At 35.1% G+C, this 22,425-nt stretch overlaps 1 protein-coding gene across 2 annotated transcripts in view; it reads right to left on the minus strand.

Annotated features, from left to right (window-relative positions):
* Nucleotides 1–22,425, minus strand: part of LOC150098544 (uncharacterized) — a 610,245-nt gene that overhangs the window by 105,519 nt on the left and 482,301 nt on the right. For both annotated transcript variants that reach the window (XM_090405300.1, XM_090405297.1), the window contains exons 30-31: nt 16,871–17,063; nt 5,065–5,160 (exon numbers count right to left, since the gene is read on the minus strand). In XM_090405300.1, coding sequence (XP_090261426.1) covers nt 5,065–5,160; nt 16,871–17,063 — 289 coding nt within the window. The remainder of the gene's footprint in view (nt 1–5,064; nt 5,161–16,870; nt 17,064–22,425) is intronic.

The following is a 22,425-nucleotide window of genomic DNA, read 5'->3' on the forward strand; positions in this document are numbered from 1 at the left end:
TTATTATCAACCTTTCTGATGCTATGACCAAATCCAAAACTCTTGCACCTCTTGTTCCCTCTATTACATGTTGCCTAAGACATTTGTCCCTCAAGAATTCTAGAAATTCCATTCTCTTATTGCTACATGCATCTCCCTCTCCCTAATTTATACTGTTGTAGTTAAAATATCCCATAACAATAATTCTTCTTGCACTTACTTGCCAAGCTCAACTGTCTAAACATCTACTGGTCTCCACCATCTGTGCTCCTTTGTCTAGCAACACCCCACTAAATATTCTGTCTTGTCCACCTCTACCTCATGCTATATGCTTTCAAAATCATTAGTGTCACCGTCTTCCAAAGCCTCCACTCTTAGAGGACATAAGTCTTCACTTACCATAAGCAGTACTCCACAACCACCACCACTACGCTTTCCCCTCCTATCCTGCCAAAAACTGCTGTACCCTGCTACTTCTATTCTTGTTATTATATCCTCTTCTGTCAACCATGTCTCAGTAATCCCAATAATCTTTAGCAATAAAGAATAATTTATTATGTCATGGAAGATTTTCTATTTATTATAGTAGAAAGTTGGTGGTAATGTGCTCCATTCCTTACTGATTGAAGCATTAATAATTTTGAAAAAAAAAGTCATGGAAGTGGGGGTATAAAGGAAATGTCTTCATTGACAGAAATTATCATGTTATCCCATATTTAGCAATAAAGAATAATTTATTATGTCATGGAAGATTTTCTATTCATTACAGTAGAAAGTTGGTGGCAATGTGCTCATTTCTCATTGATTGAAGCATTAATAATTTTGATTAATAAAGAGAATAGCTTTCTTGATAGTTACCTTAATTCTGCATTCCAGTTATCCTACCGATGAATAACATTCAGATTAGCTACGAAGTAGTGTATTGCATGTGTTGTGTTGTTATTAGCACTGCCAAAAGAAAGTCATTTTTTTCATATTTTAGTTAATAATATTAGCTTAACTCATTGTAGTTTATGTTTTAAATGGATGTGTGATTGACTGAGTTACTTAGATTGTAAATAAACTTTTTTTTTAATATGATTTTGTACAGCGCACTCTGTGTGCGTGTGTTTATGTATGTGAGATGTATTCATTGTGAAATGTGAAGGATTTATTGAAGGAGAGTGAAATTGGTAGGCAAATATCTATTAAGTGTTTCGAGAGCGAGTACCAGTTGAGTAGTGAGAACGAAGCAAATGTTAATAGAGTAAACAATATTGATGATAGAATGGAAATACAAGAGAACGATGGACCTAAATAAGGAAATAACACATACTTGCATGTTATCCTTCACAACACAAAGCATGAAATCAAAAAGTTACAGATGCGGCAAGAGATTATTAGCAGGGTCGAGAAGAGATGGTCCAAGGTAAGAATCAAATTCATGTGAACAAACGAGAAAAACTAAGAGAAAATTATGTATGGAGATTGGGATTAATAGGTCGTAATATAGTTAATTAAGCAAACTAGTTTTGTCAGACATACTAGTGGCTTCTTCTAGGTCAGGAAGAACAAAAAGTATACAATAAGCGGTAAACATGAACCATTACATAACTAAATCTGAACTTGTAGGAACCATTACATAAAAGTAAAAACACAGAAATACATGGAGCATAGAAGCTGGCATGGATCAGTCATTGTTAAGTGAGCATGCATGATAGTTGGCAGAAAAGTTGAAGTCTGATATGTGTGGAAAGATTTAATAAGAAACACTGAAACACTGAAGTTGTTGCAACTTCTATGTAAGTCCCATTCAATATTTTGGTGAGTGTGGGAGAAGTAGAAAGCTAGGCCTGAGCTGTCTTCTCTGTTGTTATTAATGTCTCCAATATGCACTTTTTTTTGTCTAATTTCCAAACTTCTAGATGTTTGCCTTACATAATCAAGGCCACAAAGAATAAGGAATATTGTAAACTCCAGGATGTTTGTTGAAAGGGTTGTGATCCTTAGGTGAACATAACAGAGCTCATATAGTGTCACAATGGGCTTGAAAGCCACTCTTATGCCACGAGATTGGTGATTTTGAGAGAAAGTTTGCCAATATAAGGGATGAAAACCAAGGCGCTATAGTGAATGTCAGGGATCTGTTGTGGAGAACTGGTAGAGAATAGTATTTGTACCATTTTCTTAGATTATCCATTGCTCCCCAATAGCTGGAGAAGAGAATGTAATTCTTCTTTTAGTGTTTCTTCATCTCTTGTAATAGAGATTGCCCTTTTTTTTTAGTGTATGTATAATACCTAATTTTTGCAATATATGGTGAAATGATGATAACCTGAATGAGTGGGCTTAGAGTATAGACTAAGAGAGAGAATCCTCCTGTTTTTTTTCATATATTTTTTTTTAAATGAAAACATCCAGGAAAGGTAATTTTTCTTTCATTTTCAAATTCTAAAGTGAATTTAATAGATGAAAGAAAATTGTGTAACTCAGCCACACTGTATTTCCAGATTCTAAATATGTATAGAGATGCAAGAATGCTAAACACTGTGTAAAACTAGCTAAACAAAAGTCATGGGAGGACTTTGGCAAGAATATAGAAAATAAATATCAAGAAGGTGGCAAAATATTCTGGAGGTTGTTGAAGAAGCTTAGGAATGGAGGAAAGAGTGCTGTAAAAGGAGTTAGAGATGATAAAGGTGACATGAAAACAAGAGAAAAAGATATCCTTGAAGTATGGAGTAATTACTTTGAAAAACTGCTAAATGAAACGAGCAGCAATGACAGCACAGTGGTAAAAAACACTGACCAGGCATGCAGTCAGGAATATATATCCATACTTGAAGTAGAAAAAGCCATCAAAGGCTTGAAATGTGGAAAGGCAGCAGGAGTAGATGATATTTGACCAGAAATGCTGAAGTGTGGTGGTATAAAAGTCTTACAGTGGCTGCACTGCATAGTTCAGAAAGCCTGGACAGAGGGACGAATTCCCGATGATTGGAGTAGAGCTCTCATAGTACCCATATATAAAAAGGGAAATAAAACTGCATGTGAGAATTACAGAGGTATTTTCCTATTGAATCTTCACTTTGCGACAAATAGTTGGGAAAGTATGGGAATATAACAAAGCTCTGTATTTAAGTTTTGTCGATTTGGAAAAGGCATATGACAAGGTGCCAAGAGAGAAGCTATTCAATACACTGCAGTTATATGGTGTCAATGGGGAAATATATCGAGCAATACTTAGTCTTTATTTGAGTTGTAAGTCAGCAGTTAGAATTGAAGGAAGTACAGGAAGATGGTTTAATGTTAAATCTGGTGTGAGACAAGGATGTACATTATCCCCTCTGTTATTCATTATCTATATGGATCACATTATGAAGGAAAGTGGTATTAAACATGATATCAAAATTGGAGATGTTAATGTCAGCTCTTTGCTTTATGCGGATGATGTTATACTTCTAAATAAATCCGCTACAAGTCTGCAAGATTCTCTGACTAAATCGAATAACTGTTGTAATAGATATGGTATGAAGGTCAGCAATAAAAAGACAAAGACAATGAAAATAGGCAGAATCACTGAAAATGTCAACTGTGTTGTGAATGGAGAACCTGTGGAACAAGTAAAACATTTCAGCTTCTTAGGCACGATTTTTAGTGGAGATGGTAAATTAAATATGGAAATAGACAACAGAATCAGCAAAGCTGTTATGGTGGGAAGCCAATTGAATAAATTCATATGGAATAAGAGAGAAATTAGTCGGAACACTAAATTAGCTGTATACAAGACAGTGTTCAAACCAGTTTTAACTTATGGATCTGAGAGCTGGGTCAGAAGTAAAACACTTGATCAAAGACTACAGACTGCAGATATGAGAGTCCTGAGAAAGATTAGAGGCATGAACAGATGGCATCAATGGCAATATCATATTAAAAACGAGGATATTAGGAAAGAACTTGACATTGTTAGCATCCAAGAATGCATTAGCAGAGCTCCTCTCAGGTGGTATAGTCACTTAAATAGAATGGGAGAGATAAGATTAGCAAAACAAGTGTTCTCTGCTAGGTTGGCAGGAAAATGACCCAGAGGAAGACCAAGATATAGGTGGATTGATACGATACAAAGTGCCTTAGACGATAGAAATATAAGATCTGATAATGTTGGAGTCTTGACAAGTAACAGACTGATTTGGAAGAAAATGGTAGATAGGAAGTTAGTAATGATGTAATTTTTTCATGTAGTACTATCATATCTTGTACACCCCTTGAGGTTACATGGCAGGAATTTGATGATGATGATGATGAAATATGTCATCTACATACCTCCATAAAAGTGACGGTTTGGGTTTTATAGATAACAGGAAATCTTTTTCAAAGTTTTCCATGAATAAGTCAGAACATGGAGGATATAAAGGGTTTCCATTGCAAGGCTAGATTAGTTGTTTGTAGATTTTCCCATTCCATCAGAAATAATTTGAGTTGAGACAATGACTAAATAGTTGAGAGATATCAGGAGAGAACAGATCATCTGCAAGTGCATAACTTAGCCTGTAGATGAAGGCAACTCAACTTTTCTTCTCCAGAAGCAGTTTTAAATATGAATGCCTTTTCAAAGCAAGTTGTGAAGCCCTTTTACATCTGCCTAACCTGGATTGGAATGATTGTCTCTCTCTCTCCCATAAGTTTGGGAGATTCTCATTTTATGTAAACATCAAAAATAGTTTTCATATTATTTATTAATATTAATTTCTAGCGAAAACTGTTTTTAATTGATAAACTGATTGTTGTATGTACCTAGTATTCCTGTTCTTTGGTTTACTTGTTTCTATACACTGATGATCTACTACTATTTTCAGTGCAAAACATTTGTACTTTCATTAAAGTATATTACTGTAGTTATTGTGTAATTTTGTTATTTATAATTATTCCACAGGTATCTTTAATGATTTGAATCTATGCTGCAAACATTATGGGATCAAATTTTTGTAATATCTGTATACAAACATCATGCAAATCTGAAGAATGTCTATTCCAGTTATGATCAAGAATGGTGTGTGCATGCATGTGTGTACATGATGCTTCTGTAGCAATATTAAATCATCTCACCTTGTCTTTGATCTACTAACTGCAATATCTTCTGGGACATTTGTTGTGACTGATTCTTCAGTTATATTTATCTCTTCTGCAACAGAGTTACCAGAGCTATAAAGAATCATATTTGAAATTTAAAAAACAAAATTGCTTATAATATTTTCTCATAAATGAAAACTAATAGCAAAGCAAAGAAGATCTAAAAGCATCTATTACTAATAATATTAAACTTAGAAGAACTACCTAACATTGCCTAGTGAAATTAAAATGTAATAGTTCAACATTTCACACATGACCAATTGGGAAAGAAGAGAAGCCTTGTGATATTATTTCCAATAAGTTACTATTACTGGATGCCACAAATCTTTGAAATGTCACTCCTTCTAACCTCTATAGACCTCAAAATGTGCACATCCGTTAAAAACTAGAAGTTAAAAATTTTTCTGATTCCTTTGCACATCCTTTCCTCCTCATATTTTAATATGGGATGTGGTAATGTGGGGAAGAGCACAAAGCTAAAAAGATTAATGTATCATAGACGAGAAAATTGTATGCTTTAAAAAAAAAATTCATGCTTAAAATTATTAATGTAATTTAATAATGTATGCTGGCGATTTTTGAATTTTTGAAAAATCGCCAATCATGTCATGACAATTTGATTGTTTCGGGTCAGATGTACTGTGTGGCGCATTATGACATTGGTTGTATTCTGTGATTACAATCAAAGGGATCACTGTAGTTGGACAACAATCAATAATCTGAATCCCTCAAATAAATTTTGAATTCAAGTGTTTTATCCAATTACAGACAGATTAATAAAGGAGCCCAATAAAGGATGAGCTGCCTATAATTCTCTTTAAGACAGATTTGACTTTCTTATTGACAAATCAATGTCAGAAAGCGTAACTGTTTCCAAAGCAAAGACTCTAGTCCACATATATAATCAAGATTTAGAAGATTCTTTTGTGGATGAATTTTCATTATTTTTAAAATTTTCCAGAGTGTAAAACAGTTTCAGAATTATTGTCAGCACAAATTCAATGAAATCTGGCTTCACAAATACAAATATTGCACTTTGAATTTACTTATCAATTTCGGGGATGAATGCAGAAGGTGAATGAGCACTTTCAACATTAAATAGTATAAAATTCATTTGCGATCTGGATTATCTCAATCAAAATTATCACCTTTATCAGTACTTCCTATAGAAAGTGAAATATTAAAACAACTGCCCATTGATGAAATTATAATAGAATTTGTGAATAAAAAATTCAGCAAAGTAAATAAGCCTTAAGAATTAATCTTATATGTTGAATGTGATTTTTATGTAAGAAATGTAATTGTTTGTTTGTGTCTTTTTTTTGTTTGTTTTTTAGAAAAATGTGATCCATGATTGTTTGTTTTCAAGAATTGTTGTTTAATAAACCTATTTCTCTTTTTAACAACTTCTATTTATAATTTTTGTGGATGAAAATATAGGCACTAATACTATTTAGATCAATGAGCATTACCTGCAAATTAATCATTCCCATATTAGTATTTATTCACAATACTTATATAAAATAATTTTATCCTTGGAAAATAGCATGTATTAGGACTTTTCAAGTGAAATGTGGAAAACTCTTATACCTTGGTAATTAACGGACTGATTGTTTCATTATTCACAATGGTATCGACTTTCTTATTGAAATGTCACTGTCCCAAGGGTCATCTTTGTAAACGTATACAAAGGGATTTCATCAGCACTAGTATCACTAATGATACTAATGCATCACTAATAATGAGCAGCTGAAGCACAAAACGCAGTTGTCCTTGTCAGTCAGATGTCAATCCCACCTTTTCATGATGTGGTCTCTCTCTCTTTTAGCAAGTATTTTTACAGCAAACAATACCTTTTTTGTTGGAAATGAAACCCTTGCTTATTAGAAACCTGAAATGACTGATGGCATGTTTGTTCTACAGAACAGAAGTTTGGTTTTCATTCCTCTTTCTTTTCTATGAAGTAAAAGTAATATCTTTCCAGAGCAAGTCAACCATACTGCAGAAAAAACCATTTGGGGATACAGCAGTAAAGCAGTTCCACAAGCTAGCAGTCAAACAGTACACATAACCAAACCTGGTCAAGAATCTTCCCAAACAGCTAGTGTATAATCTTCTGTGATGCACTCTGTCAATGCCTGGAGGATAATTCAAGCAGTGGCATGAGTGAGTTATTCTCAACCCACTCAAGAATGGCATATATAAAATTTAAATAACTGGTTGTGAAAATCACATTACTTAGAATGTTTGAGAGTCCAAATTTTATTAAATGAAGAGGAGGAATGGCATATGCAGTCATTAGTGAAACAAAAGATAGGATTTGAGGATGAGTCTCAATAGACTGCAGTATGGTGGCTGCTCTTCTAAGCATGACGACCAGACCAGTACCTAGGTCGTCTGCAGATGATTTGGTCAATATAGAATTTATGTATAGGAAAAAAACTCACAAAGCATTAAACATAGATTCATGTGCAATTTTTTTTTTTAAAAAAAACATGCTCTTGAATTTAGCATATAGAATATAATTATACATTATATAATATCAAATGAGAATGAAAATACAAGGATCATCTTTGCATTATTGTATGACTGGATCACCCTTCAGTAAGCCTTCTAGGAAAGACAGAAGGCTCACTCATCACTCTTAACCAAAATAAATATTTTCTGGAGCTATGTAAGGAAATCTTCTTTCAGAAAAGATTTATTTTGGTTAAGAATGATGAATGATCATATGAGGTGTGGTAATAAAGTGGTGAATGTCAGAAAACGTGTGAATACAGTCACAGAAGTGAGTGAATGAAATATGAAGAGTCTGAAAAAAACATAAATAAAGTGGTGGAAGCCGAGGAGAATGGTGAGGTGATCACAATGATAGAAATAGCACATTTATGCAAAGTCATTCACAGGAGAAAGTGTGAACCTAACCTGTGAAAGTCGAGAAGCAACTGACAAGTGGTATTGCAGATAAGATAAACAAAGAGCAGGTAAGAGGAAAAAAGCAGAAGAGTATGAAAGAATGAGAAATGCAGAGCAAAGAGATAGTATTGCGTGATGATTCTAGAATAAGAAATGTGCTTGATGAGATCATGACAAAATCATGTTTTTCTGTGCACCACAATTAAAGATGTTAGTGAACCTGAAGAAATATAGAGAGAGAGAAAGTGAAAAGAGTTGCTAGTGTTGACAAGTATGGGAGGGAAAAGTTACTAGAAGAAAATAAAAAGACTGCAAATCTGATGTTGCCGTGGTATGACAGGAGTGAAATAAGAAGACGACTTGAGATTGCAAATGAATCACTGTGCATGTTGTGCAAGAGGAAGTCAGCAGTTTGCTGATATTCTGGAGTGAATTTGATAGATGAAAGGACTTAAAGATATGACTGATGGACCACTTGAACTGATCTGGAATCAGGTGTATAGAGAAAATATTGTTCAGTGTAAGAATGCAAGTGCAAAATTAGGGAAACTAGGGTAACTGAAGTAACGTAGTAGGTGTGTGCAAGCACTCTTGAGTCGAGGGAGTGTGAGAATGGGAATGACCAAAGAATGCTGATTGTAGTTTATCAGGTCTCAAATCTGAAGGGCACAATAATTGAAAGATTCAAGCGTGCCTGTGGATGACCAAGGAGGATAATGAAATTCTAGTATATTCTGGGATCCCAGCAAGAATTCCCACTGCAAAAGGATTCCTAGTTGGAGAAAATACAACTGGATCCACTAGGGGAACTATAACCACTTGGATTACTGGAGGCCTGAAGTGGCAGATGGCATGTTTGATCTCCAGAGCAGGAGTTCTGGTTTCTGTTCCCCTCTCTTTTCCATACAGTGTGAGTGATATCCTTCAAGAGCATGCCAAACATACTCAGAGCCTATTTCGAGAGTACATCAGTAAAAATGGTGATGGCACAGGCCAGCCACCCGATAGTGCATGAGGCTTGAATCTGTTGGTAATGAATTGGAGGCTTCCCAGTCAAATGGTACATATCACTGCCACATACTCTGCCAGGTCATGCTTGGAGAGAGAGAGAGAGAGAGAGACAATTCAAGAAGTGGTATGTGGAAGGCACTGTTAAGAGCATGGTACAGGAAGGAGACTGGTTGCTCTCTGTATGGTGTCATGTCCAACAGTCTATCTCTTCTCACTGCATGTCCCTACTCCATCATTCTATCTAATCATAAATGAATGTATAATGAAACATAAACACTGATAGTGCAACAAAGAAATCTCCTTCAGACACCAATAACAGTATATTGATACAAACCATGCCAAATCTCTACAATAAAAACTCACTTTCACATTCGCTTCACTAGCATCTAAGGCATCAACACACATAAAGGACATTCACTCAGACCAAACCTATTACTCTTGACAGAAATCCAAACTGCACTGACATCTACTGTTGTTCATCAACCTAACAACATAATTCACTGTCTAAATTTCACACTTCACAGTTTCTTTTGCTACAAGAGTGGCATCTGTGCCTCTGTGAGATCTGACACAGCTTGCCAGAGGATGGCTAATTTAGTATCCCAAAGGTTCCTTGTCATTAGCAGAGCTAATCTCAGGTGGTATGGTCACTTAAACAGAATGGGAGAGGAAAGATTAGCAAAACAAGTGTTCTCTGCCAGGTTGGCAGGAGGAAGACCAAGATATAGGTGAATTTTGATACAGTAAAAAGTGCCTTAGAAGACAGAAATATAAGATCTGACAATGCTGGAGTCTTGACAGGTAACAGACTGATTTGGATGAAAATTGTATATAGGAAGTTAGTGATGATGTAAGTTTTTCTTGTAGTACTATCATATTATGTACATTCCTTGAGGGTACATGTCAGGAATTTGAGGTTCCTTGTCCCATTTAGCAATAGTGAACTGCTGCATTTATCAATCTTTATCTCAAACACCACCTTTACCTCTTGACCTTCCTCTTTGTGAAGCTTGGCCATCTGCAATCCGGTTATCCATATAATGAAGTCTTCTCCCTAGGTAACATTAGCATCCACAATTCCAACTATGCATTATGGGAAAGATCACTACCCCAGACTGGTTTAGTCCTTTATTATAGTCTCATATTATAGTTAGACCCAGGAAGATACTAAGGTAAAATCAATGCAGAAGTCTTTCTTTTTCTCTCTCATCTGTCAAATGATGGCTCATCCCTATGAACAAATTTTTGCCATCTAGCTCTATGTGTGGCTATTTCTGTCTCTGAAGCTCGACAGTTGTGACCTTTTTTTTTTTTTCCAAACACTGTAGCCAAGTTCTTTCTGGTCTGCCTCCAGTGATTCCGTTTAAGGATATGTTCAATACTCTCTGAAAGGATATTCTCTGGAAGTGTCTAAACAATCTTAATTGTAGTTTAAGAATCTGTGGTTTAATTCTTGCATGACTTGCTCATTTATTTTGTGTTCTGACGAGTGAATCTTATTTGTTTTTTCTTAAGTATTTCATTTTGAATGCTCTGATTTTCTGTATTTCTTTCTAAGTGAGTCCCCATGTCTTAGCTTCATATGTTGTTGTAGGTATAATAATGGTTTTGTAGTTTCAGCTTGAGTCTTTTTGAAATGCAGTTATTTTAGAATATTTTGCTTAATTTATAATTTATTCATATTAAAGCATTCTATATTAAGTCTGTATTTTACTGTTTCTGTGTTATTGAGGTTATGAGTAATGAGACTGCCAAGATATGTAAATTTCTTTACCATTGCTCAAGTATACGATTTTTTAGCTTTATGGAAATTTTTTCCTCATCCCTCCGTATTTTAATTTTTTTTTTTTTTTTTTTTGCTTAAATTGATTTTCATTCCAAAAGTTTAGCATTCTTCATTTAAATTTTTCATTGTCTTTTCTAATGATGCTCTCGATTCTGCAAGAATAATCATATCATCAGCACATTTAATATGGTTGATATTCATGGTATTTCATTGTGAACACAGTTCTTCAGCTATATTTTTGGATATTTTTTCGTGATAGATAATAATAAATAAATTTGATGAGAGGGCACCCCTGCATGACACCTTCTTCTACTTTGAATTTGTCTGTTTTTAATTTATGAAAATTGAGAATTGATTTGGAATCTTTATAATAATTTGTAATCAAGGTTTTTATTTCATAATCTAATGTAATAGATTTTAAGATGGTTATCATTTTGTACCTGAAGTCTTACCTTTTCCATATTATCCATATATTTTATATGGAAAATATGACTTCTGTATTACCTGCAAACTTTATTTATATATACATATGAGGGTGTGCTGAAAAATTGTGATAATCACCATGAAGCAACTGAAGTAGAACAATGTAACTTACAACTTAGACATTATTCTACATATTCCCCATGAAGTGTTATACACTTCTTACAATGCTGCTGCATCATTTGCAATCCTCTGAGAAAAACAGGAAACAAGTTTTTCAACTTGTTTATGGAAATATATGACCTATGCATTAATTCAACCTTTGTATCTCTTCTGGGTCTGGCATCCACTGATGATCCTCAATAAATATTCAAACCAGTCTGAGTAATGGCCCGTCCCATAATGCACAGTATTCTGAACATTTGAATGGAAGTGTGTTTTGTATTATGGGATACTAAGGCAAATATGTGAAACCATTAGCCTCTATATACAAGTATCCTAGACATGAAGATACTTCGCTTGCAAACTTGCTTATATTTGGATAACAGATCAAACAAGAATTTCTCGGCAAGTTTAATTTAAGAAAGATGGATGGATGATAATAGAATATGAGGGTGGACTGAAAAGTTCTTGGCCTAACAACGAAAAACAAATTTATTAATTTCAAAATTGCAGGCGTAGACTTCTGTGGCTAACTGGTTCAAAAGACATATTTCGGTGATTACACCCCATTTTTTATTATTCAGTTACACAATATGCTGAAATAATAGTTCCCGACAAATTTCGTAAATTTCAGATGGTTATGATTTGTATTTATTAATTTCTCTTGTTTAAACTTTAAGTTATACTATTTACCCCTGAAGATGTAAATCCTAAGATTTACAAAACTTGTCGGGAACTATTATTTCAGTATATTGTATAACTGAATAATAAAAAATGTGGTGTAATCACCGAAATATGTCTTTTGAATTTCAAAATTATTTTTATTTTTCAACATAATCTCCCTTAAGACTAATGCATTTATTCCAGTGATGCTCCATGCAAAATACCCCTCTACAGCTACAATCTACTTGATTTGAAGAAAAACACTGACTAGCAAGGAAGAATTTTAGTTTTGGGAAGAGAGAGAAGTCAGAGGGAGCCAAATCTGGGGAATAGGGTGGATGTTCCAACAATTCATTGTGCAGATCCCTTAATTTTCCCATAGGCAAAACACTTTTGTGGGCAGGTGCATTGTCCTTATTATTATTATTATTACGGGTATCTCCATGGAGTCAGTAGACTCATCGCGGGAGACCCAAACTAGCAAAACAATATCTGTCATATCTCTTCTTGAATTCATTTACAGACGAAGAGCTCACAACTAAGTCAGGCAATGAATTCCACTCATTCATCACCCTCCAGGCAAAAAACCTTGTTCTGACATCTTTGTTAACCACACTCTTCTTTAATTTCCACAGATGACCTCTTGTTCTTCCATCACTATCACACAGCTGAAACATTTCCCCTGCATCAATCCTATAAAAACCTTTTAGTAATTTGAATGTTTCTATCATATCCCCTCTTCTTTGCCTATCAACCAATCTCTGCAATCCACAAGCTCTCAATCTATCAATGTAGGGAGCATTTTTTATATTACTCACCAACTTGGTCACTCTTCTCTGAACCCTCTCCACAGCCTCCTCATCTCCAAGGAATCCAGGTGACCAGACCTGAGCACAGTAATCCAAACGTGGAAGTATCAATGCTTTATAAAGGGGAATAATAGCCTCTTTATCTCTGGATGTCAGTGTGTTCCTCAACAACCAAGTAATCCTATGTGCAATCTTGGACACCTTAGCAATGTGTCCTTTGAACTTCATCTCCCTATCTACCAATACCCCTAAGTCCCTAGCCTCATCAATCTCTTGGAGTACCTTTCCATCGATGTAGTACACAGCTGGTAATCTTTTAATCCCAAAATGCATGACTTTACACTTTTCCACATTGAACTGACATCCATTTTCTTTTGCCCATTTTACCAGCTTATTTAAATCCTCCTGCAAACTTTCAACATCAGCTTGATTTTTTATTGCACTACACAACTTTGCATCATCAGCAAACAACTGAATATCTCCCTTTAAGCCGTTTCCTATATCATTTATATACAAATTAAACAACATTGGCCCAAGCACAGAGCCCTGAGGCACACCACTGGTCACCTGCCTCATTCTGGACTCGGCTCCTCCATACACCACCTTATGGTATCTCTCCCTGAGCCATTCTCCTATCCATATCACCAATTTAATATCCATTTCCATCTGCTCCAATTTGCGTAACAGTGTTCTATGGGGTATCCTGTCAAAAGCCTTAGCAAAATTCAGAAGTACCACTGTGTAGCCAGTTCCTTTGTCCAACTCGGATGTTATCCTATTATGAATAGTTAATAGATTGCTAAGGCAGGATCTACCTTTAACAAAACCATGTTGGCCTCTATAGAGTAGTTATGAAAAATGATTTTTTTTTTTCTTCTGCAAACTGGGTCTTTTCTCACGAATTTTTTCACCTAGTTTGGTTAAAAGATTGGATTAATATTCCCTGGTTATTGTTTTACCCTTTTCAAGATAATTAATAAACAAAAAATCCCAAAATATCGATATCATGACATTTCCTGCTGATGGAACCGACTTTGTCTTCTTTGGCACTAAATAACCAGCTTCTGTCCACTATTTTGACTGCTGTTGGGATTCTGGTGTGTTATGATGAATCCAAGTCTCATTCATAGTAATAAATTGAAACACAAAATCAGTTTTATTTTGTTAAAACATTCCAAGCACTGTTCAGAGATTTTCATGCAAGTGTGGCACCCATCTTGCACAAAGCTTTTACATATGCAATTCTTCATGCAAAATATATCCTACACATTCTTTTGAAATGCCTATAGTCTCAGCAATTTCAAGCACTTGGACTCACCAGTCATCCAATACCATATTGTTTACTTGATCAATGATTTTGGGTGTTGTTACACTTTTCAGACGTCCTTCAGGTGGATCATCTTCAAGGCAGGTACAGCCTTGCTTAAACTCGGCAGCCCATTTCTTAATTGTTGAAAACGAAGGAGAAGATTGCCCATAAACTTTATGAACTTCAAATGAATTTCTTTTCAAATTAAACCTTATTTTACAAAGAATTTTATAACTGCATGATACTCAACATTATCCATTTCAAGGGAGATAAGACAACACTTTTGCTTCAGGCAGCTGCATAAAACAAATGACTTGCAATTTTACATGGATGCTTATGACAGATGTACCAACTTAGAAAAAAAATTGTGTCAGTAGTGTTGCCATCTATGGTTAAGGCATAGAACTTTTCAGACCACCCTCGTAAATGTAACCAACAATGGTGAAGTTCAGCAGGAAGATAAGGTCATAGAAGACAGCACATATCAGGTTTTGGGAAATGAGATACAGAGGATAACAGGATGAAACATACAGTTAGTTGATGCTGTATGCAGCAATTGATTCCTTTTTATAAATGAAAGATGCCAAAAAATTATATTCTTGGTTTTGTCCTTTATCCAAGTGTAAGTAAACAAAGTTTGCAAGTGAAGTCACTTCACGACCCGGTTACTTGTATATAGAGGCTAATGACTTCACATCAATTGCCTTAGCATCCCATAATTCAATGCACACATCCTTACGGACATGTATAATGCTAAGCATTCGGAGAAGGGCCACTACCGAGAAGTGCCAAGGTTGAAGTAATGCAGAAGTCATATTTCCATATACAAGTAGCCAAAAGGTGTCAAAAGCATTAGAGACAGATGTTGAAAGTTTTTTCACTTGGTTATACTATAAATTAAAGATGGCAAGAAATTATATTCTCGGTTTCATCCTTTATACAAGTGTAAGCAAACAAGTTTGTTCGTGAAATCATTTCACGACTGGGTTACTTATATATATATATATATAGGCTAATGACTTCACATCAATTGCCTTAGTATCCCATAATTATTAATGAGACCTCAATGAAGGTCAAATCCAATTGGGGTAGTGGCCCTTCTCATAATGCATAGCATTATACATGTCAGTAAGGATATGTGCATTGAATTATGGGATACTAAGGCAATTAATGTGAAGTCATTAGACTCTATATACAAGTAACCCAGTCATGAAGTGATTTCACGTGCAAACTTTGTTTGTTTACACTTGGATAAAGGATGAAACTGAGAATAAAATTTCTTGGCATCTTTTATTTATAGTATAACCAAGAGAAAAAACTTTCAACGTCTATCTCTGATCCCTTTTTACTTCAAATACTTCCTTTATGTTCTCTGGAATACAAAAGAAGATGGCATGTAGTGGTAAATTATGTTACTGAGCATAGGGAAGATAATTATTCTTGGGGATTCAGCTACTGGTGTACAGATAATGGAGAGAAACAGAATTTATTCATTACTTATTTACACATTTGTGTAAATAACTAACACTATGGCACAATTTTCTCTAAAAGAACAAAGAATTTATTTAGCTATTAAGAGATAATGACTGGAAACAGTGTGTGATGAAAGATATCAGAAGTTTTCCATAACTAAGATGGCCATTTTGCTTCTGATTGGGGAAGATCGTGCATTCTTGAACAAGGAAGTTGCCAAGGAATTTTCAGGTCAGAAGGGGTATATGTAGGATTACTGATAATGATAAACTTATGGGGAAACTTGAGAGTACTTCAATAGAAACTGTAAAAAAGACATTAGAAGTAAATGGGAAAGTAATAATATCTAAAAAGCATTTGAGGAAAGCAGTATAAAACTGCATACCAAAGGTCAGGAGTATAAATTGAGGGACACGGGAAGGCTGTGTCTCAATCACTTCCCAAGGTGCCAATTTCACGGTGGTGGCCTACAGGACATCCACAAGGTGAAAGATGAGGCCTTGAATTGGCTTTCCAGCATGGACCTTGACTTATAGTTGGTATGGTGGTGGCAGTGGTTATGGAGGAAACAGAAGATCACAGTTCTGTCTCACCACGAAGACGTTATTCTAGTAGTCATGCTCATAGTCCTCGTCATAGTATCAGCAGAACTCCTCATGTTAAAAGATGATGATACAGTGTGAAATGGGTCTCCTCTAATGGATCAAGTTTTCTCACACAAGACACAACTGCTCTCTACTTAAACCTTGGATACAGCCACTTTTATGTTGTGAAGTGTTGTGAGAACATGCAGTCTTGTCATACTTGGTGCAGCAGGACGATAATTGCCCCTGGCTTAATTATGACAAGTTACTTTTGCTTTATATTTAAACTTATTAAAAAAAAAAAAGACTTAGTAAGCAGGTTGTGCCTTTTATGTAATGAACTTTTATATGTTAAGATTTTCATCATTTGTTTCTGGAAATTGTGATTGTATTTTTCACTTACCAGTTTCATGTAGCCATAAGAATCAATAAATAAATCAGAACTTTTCAGACCCTCCCCATCTCATATATGTTATACTATACAGTTCCTCATACTTCAAACAAAAGGCAATCTTTTCATGTATGAATATAGTCATGACCAATGTAGCATTAGTAGAACTTCTCAAAGGAAATTCTACTGACAATATTATTGATTTGTCAGGCTATTAAGTTTGTAAACTTTATAATGGCAATAAAAAAATGGTCACACCTCAATTTTGAATCTTTTAAAGATGTAGCTACTTCTTCTGGTACAGTTTCAGAATCAGGAGGCTGTTGACTTTCTGTATGATATTCTGTTATACTAGTTTGTTCATTTACAAAATTCTCTTCAGTTGGTGTCAAAGTTCCAGAAGATATTCTTCTTACAGCTTGTGCTGGCATACTTTCCTCTGATTTCAAAGCTAAAAGAACAGTGTTTTTATTGAGTAAATCATTTAGTTTTCTTTGTTCAAAATAATTTAAAAGGATTTAATGTTTTATCTCTGAAAGACTTATGAATACTACTGCTAGTGCCAGTAAATAAAGACCACAATCAATAAGGTATCTGATGTTTAATTTATTTTATTTATTTACTGCCAACATTTTTCATCATTAATTTACCTGTGCCATCATCAATGGCATTCATAAAACAATATTTATATAAATGTACATATATTATAATTTAAATCAGTTCAGTCATTTGACCAGTATATGATTATAATGCATTTTATATCTTGTGCATTCAATGTAGCATCTGTGCTGTTTCTTCATTGCTGAGTTATGTATATGTTTATTTTTCACAAAAACTAAGTTCTGATGTCAGTGAAGTCTTAATGAATGAATTCCAGACTAGAGTTTCATTCTTTGTTTCCTGTTTATAATATGAAGTAAATTATCTAGTTTCTGATAAATTTATGGAAATATGTTCAAAACCTCAGCTATCATCCAACCTAACTCCTACTCATCCTGCCTAACTGAATTAGGTACTATACAGTTCCTTCAGTATTGGCTTAAATCGTACAGGCAGCACAATATAAATGTCATGCTGCTAGAGCATCACCCATTAAAATAAGAATCCTATAACTTTTGTCAGAGAACTGCAGTCAACAGTGAAAAGTCAACTACAGTATCAGCCCAAAACTCAACAGAACTGAAGATAGGCAGAATCAACATAAGAGCCCTTACTGAAAAAGGGGTGCAACTAGTTGAAGAAGTACAGAAATTCCATGCTGAATAACTGGTGTTCTCAATTCATCATAGTGAGAATTATAAGATGAATTGTTTGAATCCTGAATTGAAGTCATTACAGAATACAGAAAAAAATGTAAGAGTCATGGAAAGATGTTTATGAAGAATGTAGGAGACAGACATTATGAAGGATGTCAAAATGTTCTGGAGGCTACTGAAACTGATCAGAAATGGAGACAAGTGTACCATAAAAAGAATAATTGATGAAAGAAGTAACAAAACTGAATTTAAGATGTCTGGAATAAAGGATATAATGCAGTTATAGAAATCCACGAGGAATGGACCCAGAAGTAGAAATTGAAAATTTGAGTTAGAAAAGCCTATCAAAAAGTCAACTGGAATAGATGATATATGACCATTTATGTTCAAACATGCAGGTATAAAACTTTTACATTGCATGATTCAGATGGTTTGACAACAATGAATTCCAGGAAACTGGAGTTCCAGGAAAACAATGAATTCTAGGAAGCTCTCATCATATCCATCTGTGAAAAACAGAACACAGAAATTTCAGAGGCATTTTGTAATGAGTGTTTCAAGATTTACAAACACACTTGAGAAAAGAAAGGAAAAAAAAAAAAATATATATATATATATATATATATATATATATATAATTATTATTATTTGACTAAAGTTTATAAGGCAGAACACCGGAATAAATTGATAACATTTATTTTAATTGGCTACACAATGTTTATACTAGGATTTAGAGAAAGATGTTGAAAATTTATTTATCACTAGGTTAGACTATAATAGATTTAGTTTAATCCTTTATCCCAGTGAGAGCAAACAAAGTTTGCACCTGAAAGTATCTTCAGGACTAAATATAGTGTTGTACTATCTTATCGTAGATGGCCAATCTACGATAGATGGGGTAGATGGCCAATCCCTTTAATGCATAACAGTATACATATCCACATAGGAAATGTGTTTTGCATTATGGGAGATACTGGGTTAGAAGTGCCTGGTAGCTTGCTCCACCTTTGCCACGAGTTGCCTTGGTGTTGCACTACTTACTGGATAAGATAGTACAACACTATATTTAGTCCTGAAGATACTTTCAGGTGCAAACTTTGTTTGCTCTCACTGGGATAAAGGATTAAACTAAATCTATTATATAATGTTTATACTAATTTCACAGAATTTTTTCAGATGTAAAAATACAAACAAGTAGACAAAACAGAAAGAACTAACATTCTTATTATTACTATTATATGTGCAACTCTATGGAGTCCATAGACCCATCATTGAGAGAGGCCCTAAACATTATGTGGAACACTATCCAATATTTGTGCAATATCTGTTGTTTCAAGGATACTTGCGACATCTTATGTCGCATAAGATGATATAATATATTATGTCGCATAAGATGACATAATATCTTATGTGATATAATCACGTAATCACATTCTTGTGATTACGTGATTATATCATTTGTGCAATATCTATCACACTTTAATCTGTTCACAACAGACCCTGACAAAGTATTCCACTCATTCACCACTCTCTCCAACCAAAAATTCTAGACACTGAAAAATTTCCTGCGTATTAATTCTGTTAACACCCTTCAGTAATTTGCATATCTCAATCATATAACCTTTTCTGCCTGTCAACCAATTTCTGTAACCCACAAATTACAATTTGTGGGTTATAAATTGTAATTTGTAACCCACAAATCCAAGAAACCCAAGTGAACAGATCTGTGCACAATACTAAAGTGGGGTCTTACCTAGGTACTGTAAAGAGGTATAATAATCTGCTTATCTATGCTTGTCAATGTTTTTCAGTAACCAAGTAATCTGATGAGCTGTTTTAGCCACTTTTGCAATATGTCCTCTAAACTTAAACTCCCTACCCATTAACATTCCTAAATCCCTGGCTACATCATTTTCTGGAGTATAATTCCATCAACATGGTACACAGCTGGCAATCTTTTCGTTCCAAAATGCATAACCTTATACTCTGCTACATTATCTTTTCAACATCCAAATTTTAACAATCTTCCTTGACTATTGCTCTATCTGATTTTTCATCATCGGCAAACAACTGAATAGTTCCTCTCAGATCATTTCCTATATCATTAATATATAAATTAAAGAGTAGTCACCAAAGAACAGAGACCTGTGGCACCCCACTACTCACAGGCCTTCTATTGGATTCTTCTCCTGAATAAACTACATCTGGTATCTCTCCATCCCTAAGTGCTGAAGTTTACTGATTACAATTCCATGCAGTATCCTGTCAAAAGATTGCATAGTCCAGCAGTACAAGAGTGGTTCCATAAGTTTCTGGCCTGACTAACTTTTAAAGGTGATAGGAAGAAAACATGCATTTTTCAACATAATCGCTCTTTACTTCAACACAATTTTCACATCTTTGAATTAACATTTCTATGCCCTTGAAAAAATAATCTGTATTTTTGTCTGCAAAATGGCCTAAAACTGCATCTTTCATCTCAGTGTCATCTGCAAATTTTCTTCGTTGAAGGTCTTTCTTCAGTTTCGAGAAGAGATAGCAGTCACTGGGTGCTAGATCTGGGCTGTAGGGTGGTTCAATCTCCTGGAAGCCACAGTCCACTGCAGCCTTTTGCAACAATAGCTATATGGACTGTAGCACTGTCGTGAAGCAGGAGAATCCCATGACTCAGCATTCCTTGTCTCTTCTCCTTTATGGCATCACACAGTTTGTGCAGGAGTGAAGCATAATATTCTGCATTCACAGTGGTATTCCTTTCCTTGAAGTCAATCAGGAGAATTCTCCAGCAATCCCAAAAGATCCTTGCATGATCTTCTTGGTGGACTGAGTGACCTTGACTTTTGTCAGCAGTGCTTCGCCTGGTTTGGTTTGATATCCAAAAGGTAATCCACTCCATGGATTAACTTTTGGAAAGAGGATCATAATATAGGACCACAGTTTCAACCCTGGTGACAATGGATTCCAGCACTTCTCTCTGATTCCCTCAGCAAAGTTCTAAAAACTCATGGGAACAGGTCACACGATGCTCCTTCTGAATTGAAGAGAGAAGTCAGGGCATCCACCTCACACTGACCTTCATCATGTGAAGTTTCTCATGAATGATACAAAAGACATTATGACAGAAAGCTCCAACCTTACTGAGATTTCTTTGAACTTCAGCTGCCTGTCATTGAGCAGTTCCTCCTCAACAAAAGAGACATTTTTTTCAGTCATCACTTCCACAGGCTGACCATCATGAGGATCATCAAAGATGATCCTCATGATCCTCTTCCAAGGTGAAACTGTTTAGCCCATTCCTTCATGGTGAAATATGAAGGAGAAGCTTCCCCATAAACACCATCCAACTACTGTTTGATGGCACTTGGAGAAAGTCCTTCTTTGGTGAAAAACTTAATATTGGTACACTAAACTCACCATGCACTACTCAATGTTTAACATTATGGCTACTTAGCATGCAACATGTTAGTCAAATGAGTTATTCCTCCAAATGAATGATGCAAGTAGAGAGTTGAAATTGGTACACTAAACTTCCCATAGATGGTGGCATCTGTCACACATGGCATTTTAAAATTGGCGTGAATTTTGTATGTTAGGCCAGAAACTTTTCGAGCCTACCTCGTATCACCGTATTATAAAAGGTTAGTTACTGAGGCATTATCTTTTGAGGCAACAAAACTGTGTTGTCCCCATATAGTATCCTGGTACTGTCTACTAATTTCTGTATTTTTCCTTTAACCAATGTCTCCAATACCATGACCACAACTACTCAGATTCTGATTGTTCAGTAATTTGCCATCTCATTCTTGGAGCATCCTTTATGCAATGCAACTATTTTAACCTGTTTCCACTCAACGGCTCCCCTCTCCCCAAAAAAAGCTCCAGCTTCCCTGATTTTGTACATCCACTTTCACTCATTCAACAACACTTTTTCCAGAATCTGAATCCATTGGTTTGTGAGTACGGAAAAAGTCAGTGAACACCAAATACATTCAAATGCAGATCATCTTTCTTGTAAAAATCCTTTTGCCTGTCAAACTCACTCCACACATCGACAAACTCCACATTTCATCCTGCATAAGTTACACATTGATTCATTTGTCATTATGACCCCTCCCCCCTTCTCAACTCAATTATGTCATACTCTACTCTAGCAACAGATTCACTATCTTAACTTTCTCTCTCACTCTTTTCTTTTGCTACTTTCAGTAACGCTTTCATCTCTTTCCTCATACCATACTTATTTCCTTTCAAATCATTCATTCCAACCAAAACAATCAACATTTTACCATTATGCATTCTAATAGCCTAACATCGTTAATCTGTGCACCTAGAAAGCACAAAATCATCACTCTCTCGTCAAGCTCCCCTGTTATAACAGAAGACTGTCTCCTTACTTTTTCTTTCTCTTTTCTTGCACCTCTTTCTTTGTACTTAGCTGAACCACTCATGAGATTTCTGCATTCACATTACCTCACATTTCATCCTGTTGTGGCAGTCAGAGTAACAGTGTTATCTCCCTCATATGCCAGCTCTTCATTCTTCATCCTCTTCAACTGC

Source organism: Typopeltis vanoorti, chromosome 15, assembly GCF_054136105.1.
Source record: "Typopeltis vanoorti isolate ZY-2024b chromosome 15, IOZ_Tvanoo_1.0, whole genome shotgun sequence".
Taxonomy (NCBI): Eukaryota; Metazoa; Arthropoda; class Arachnida; order Uropygi; family Thelyphonidae; genus Typopeltis; species Typopeltis vanoorti.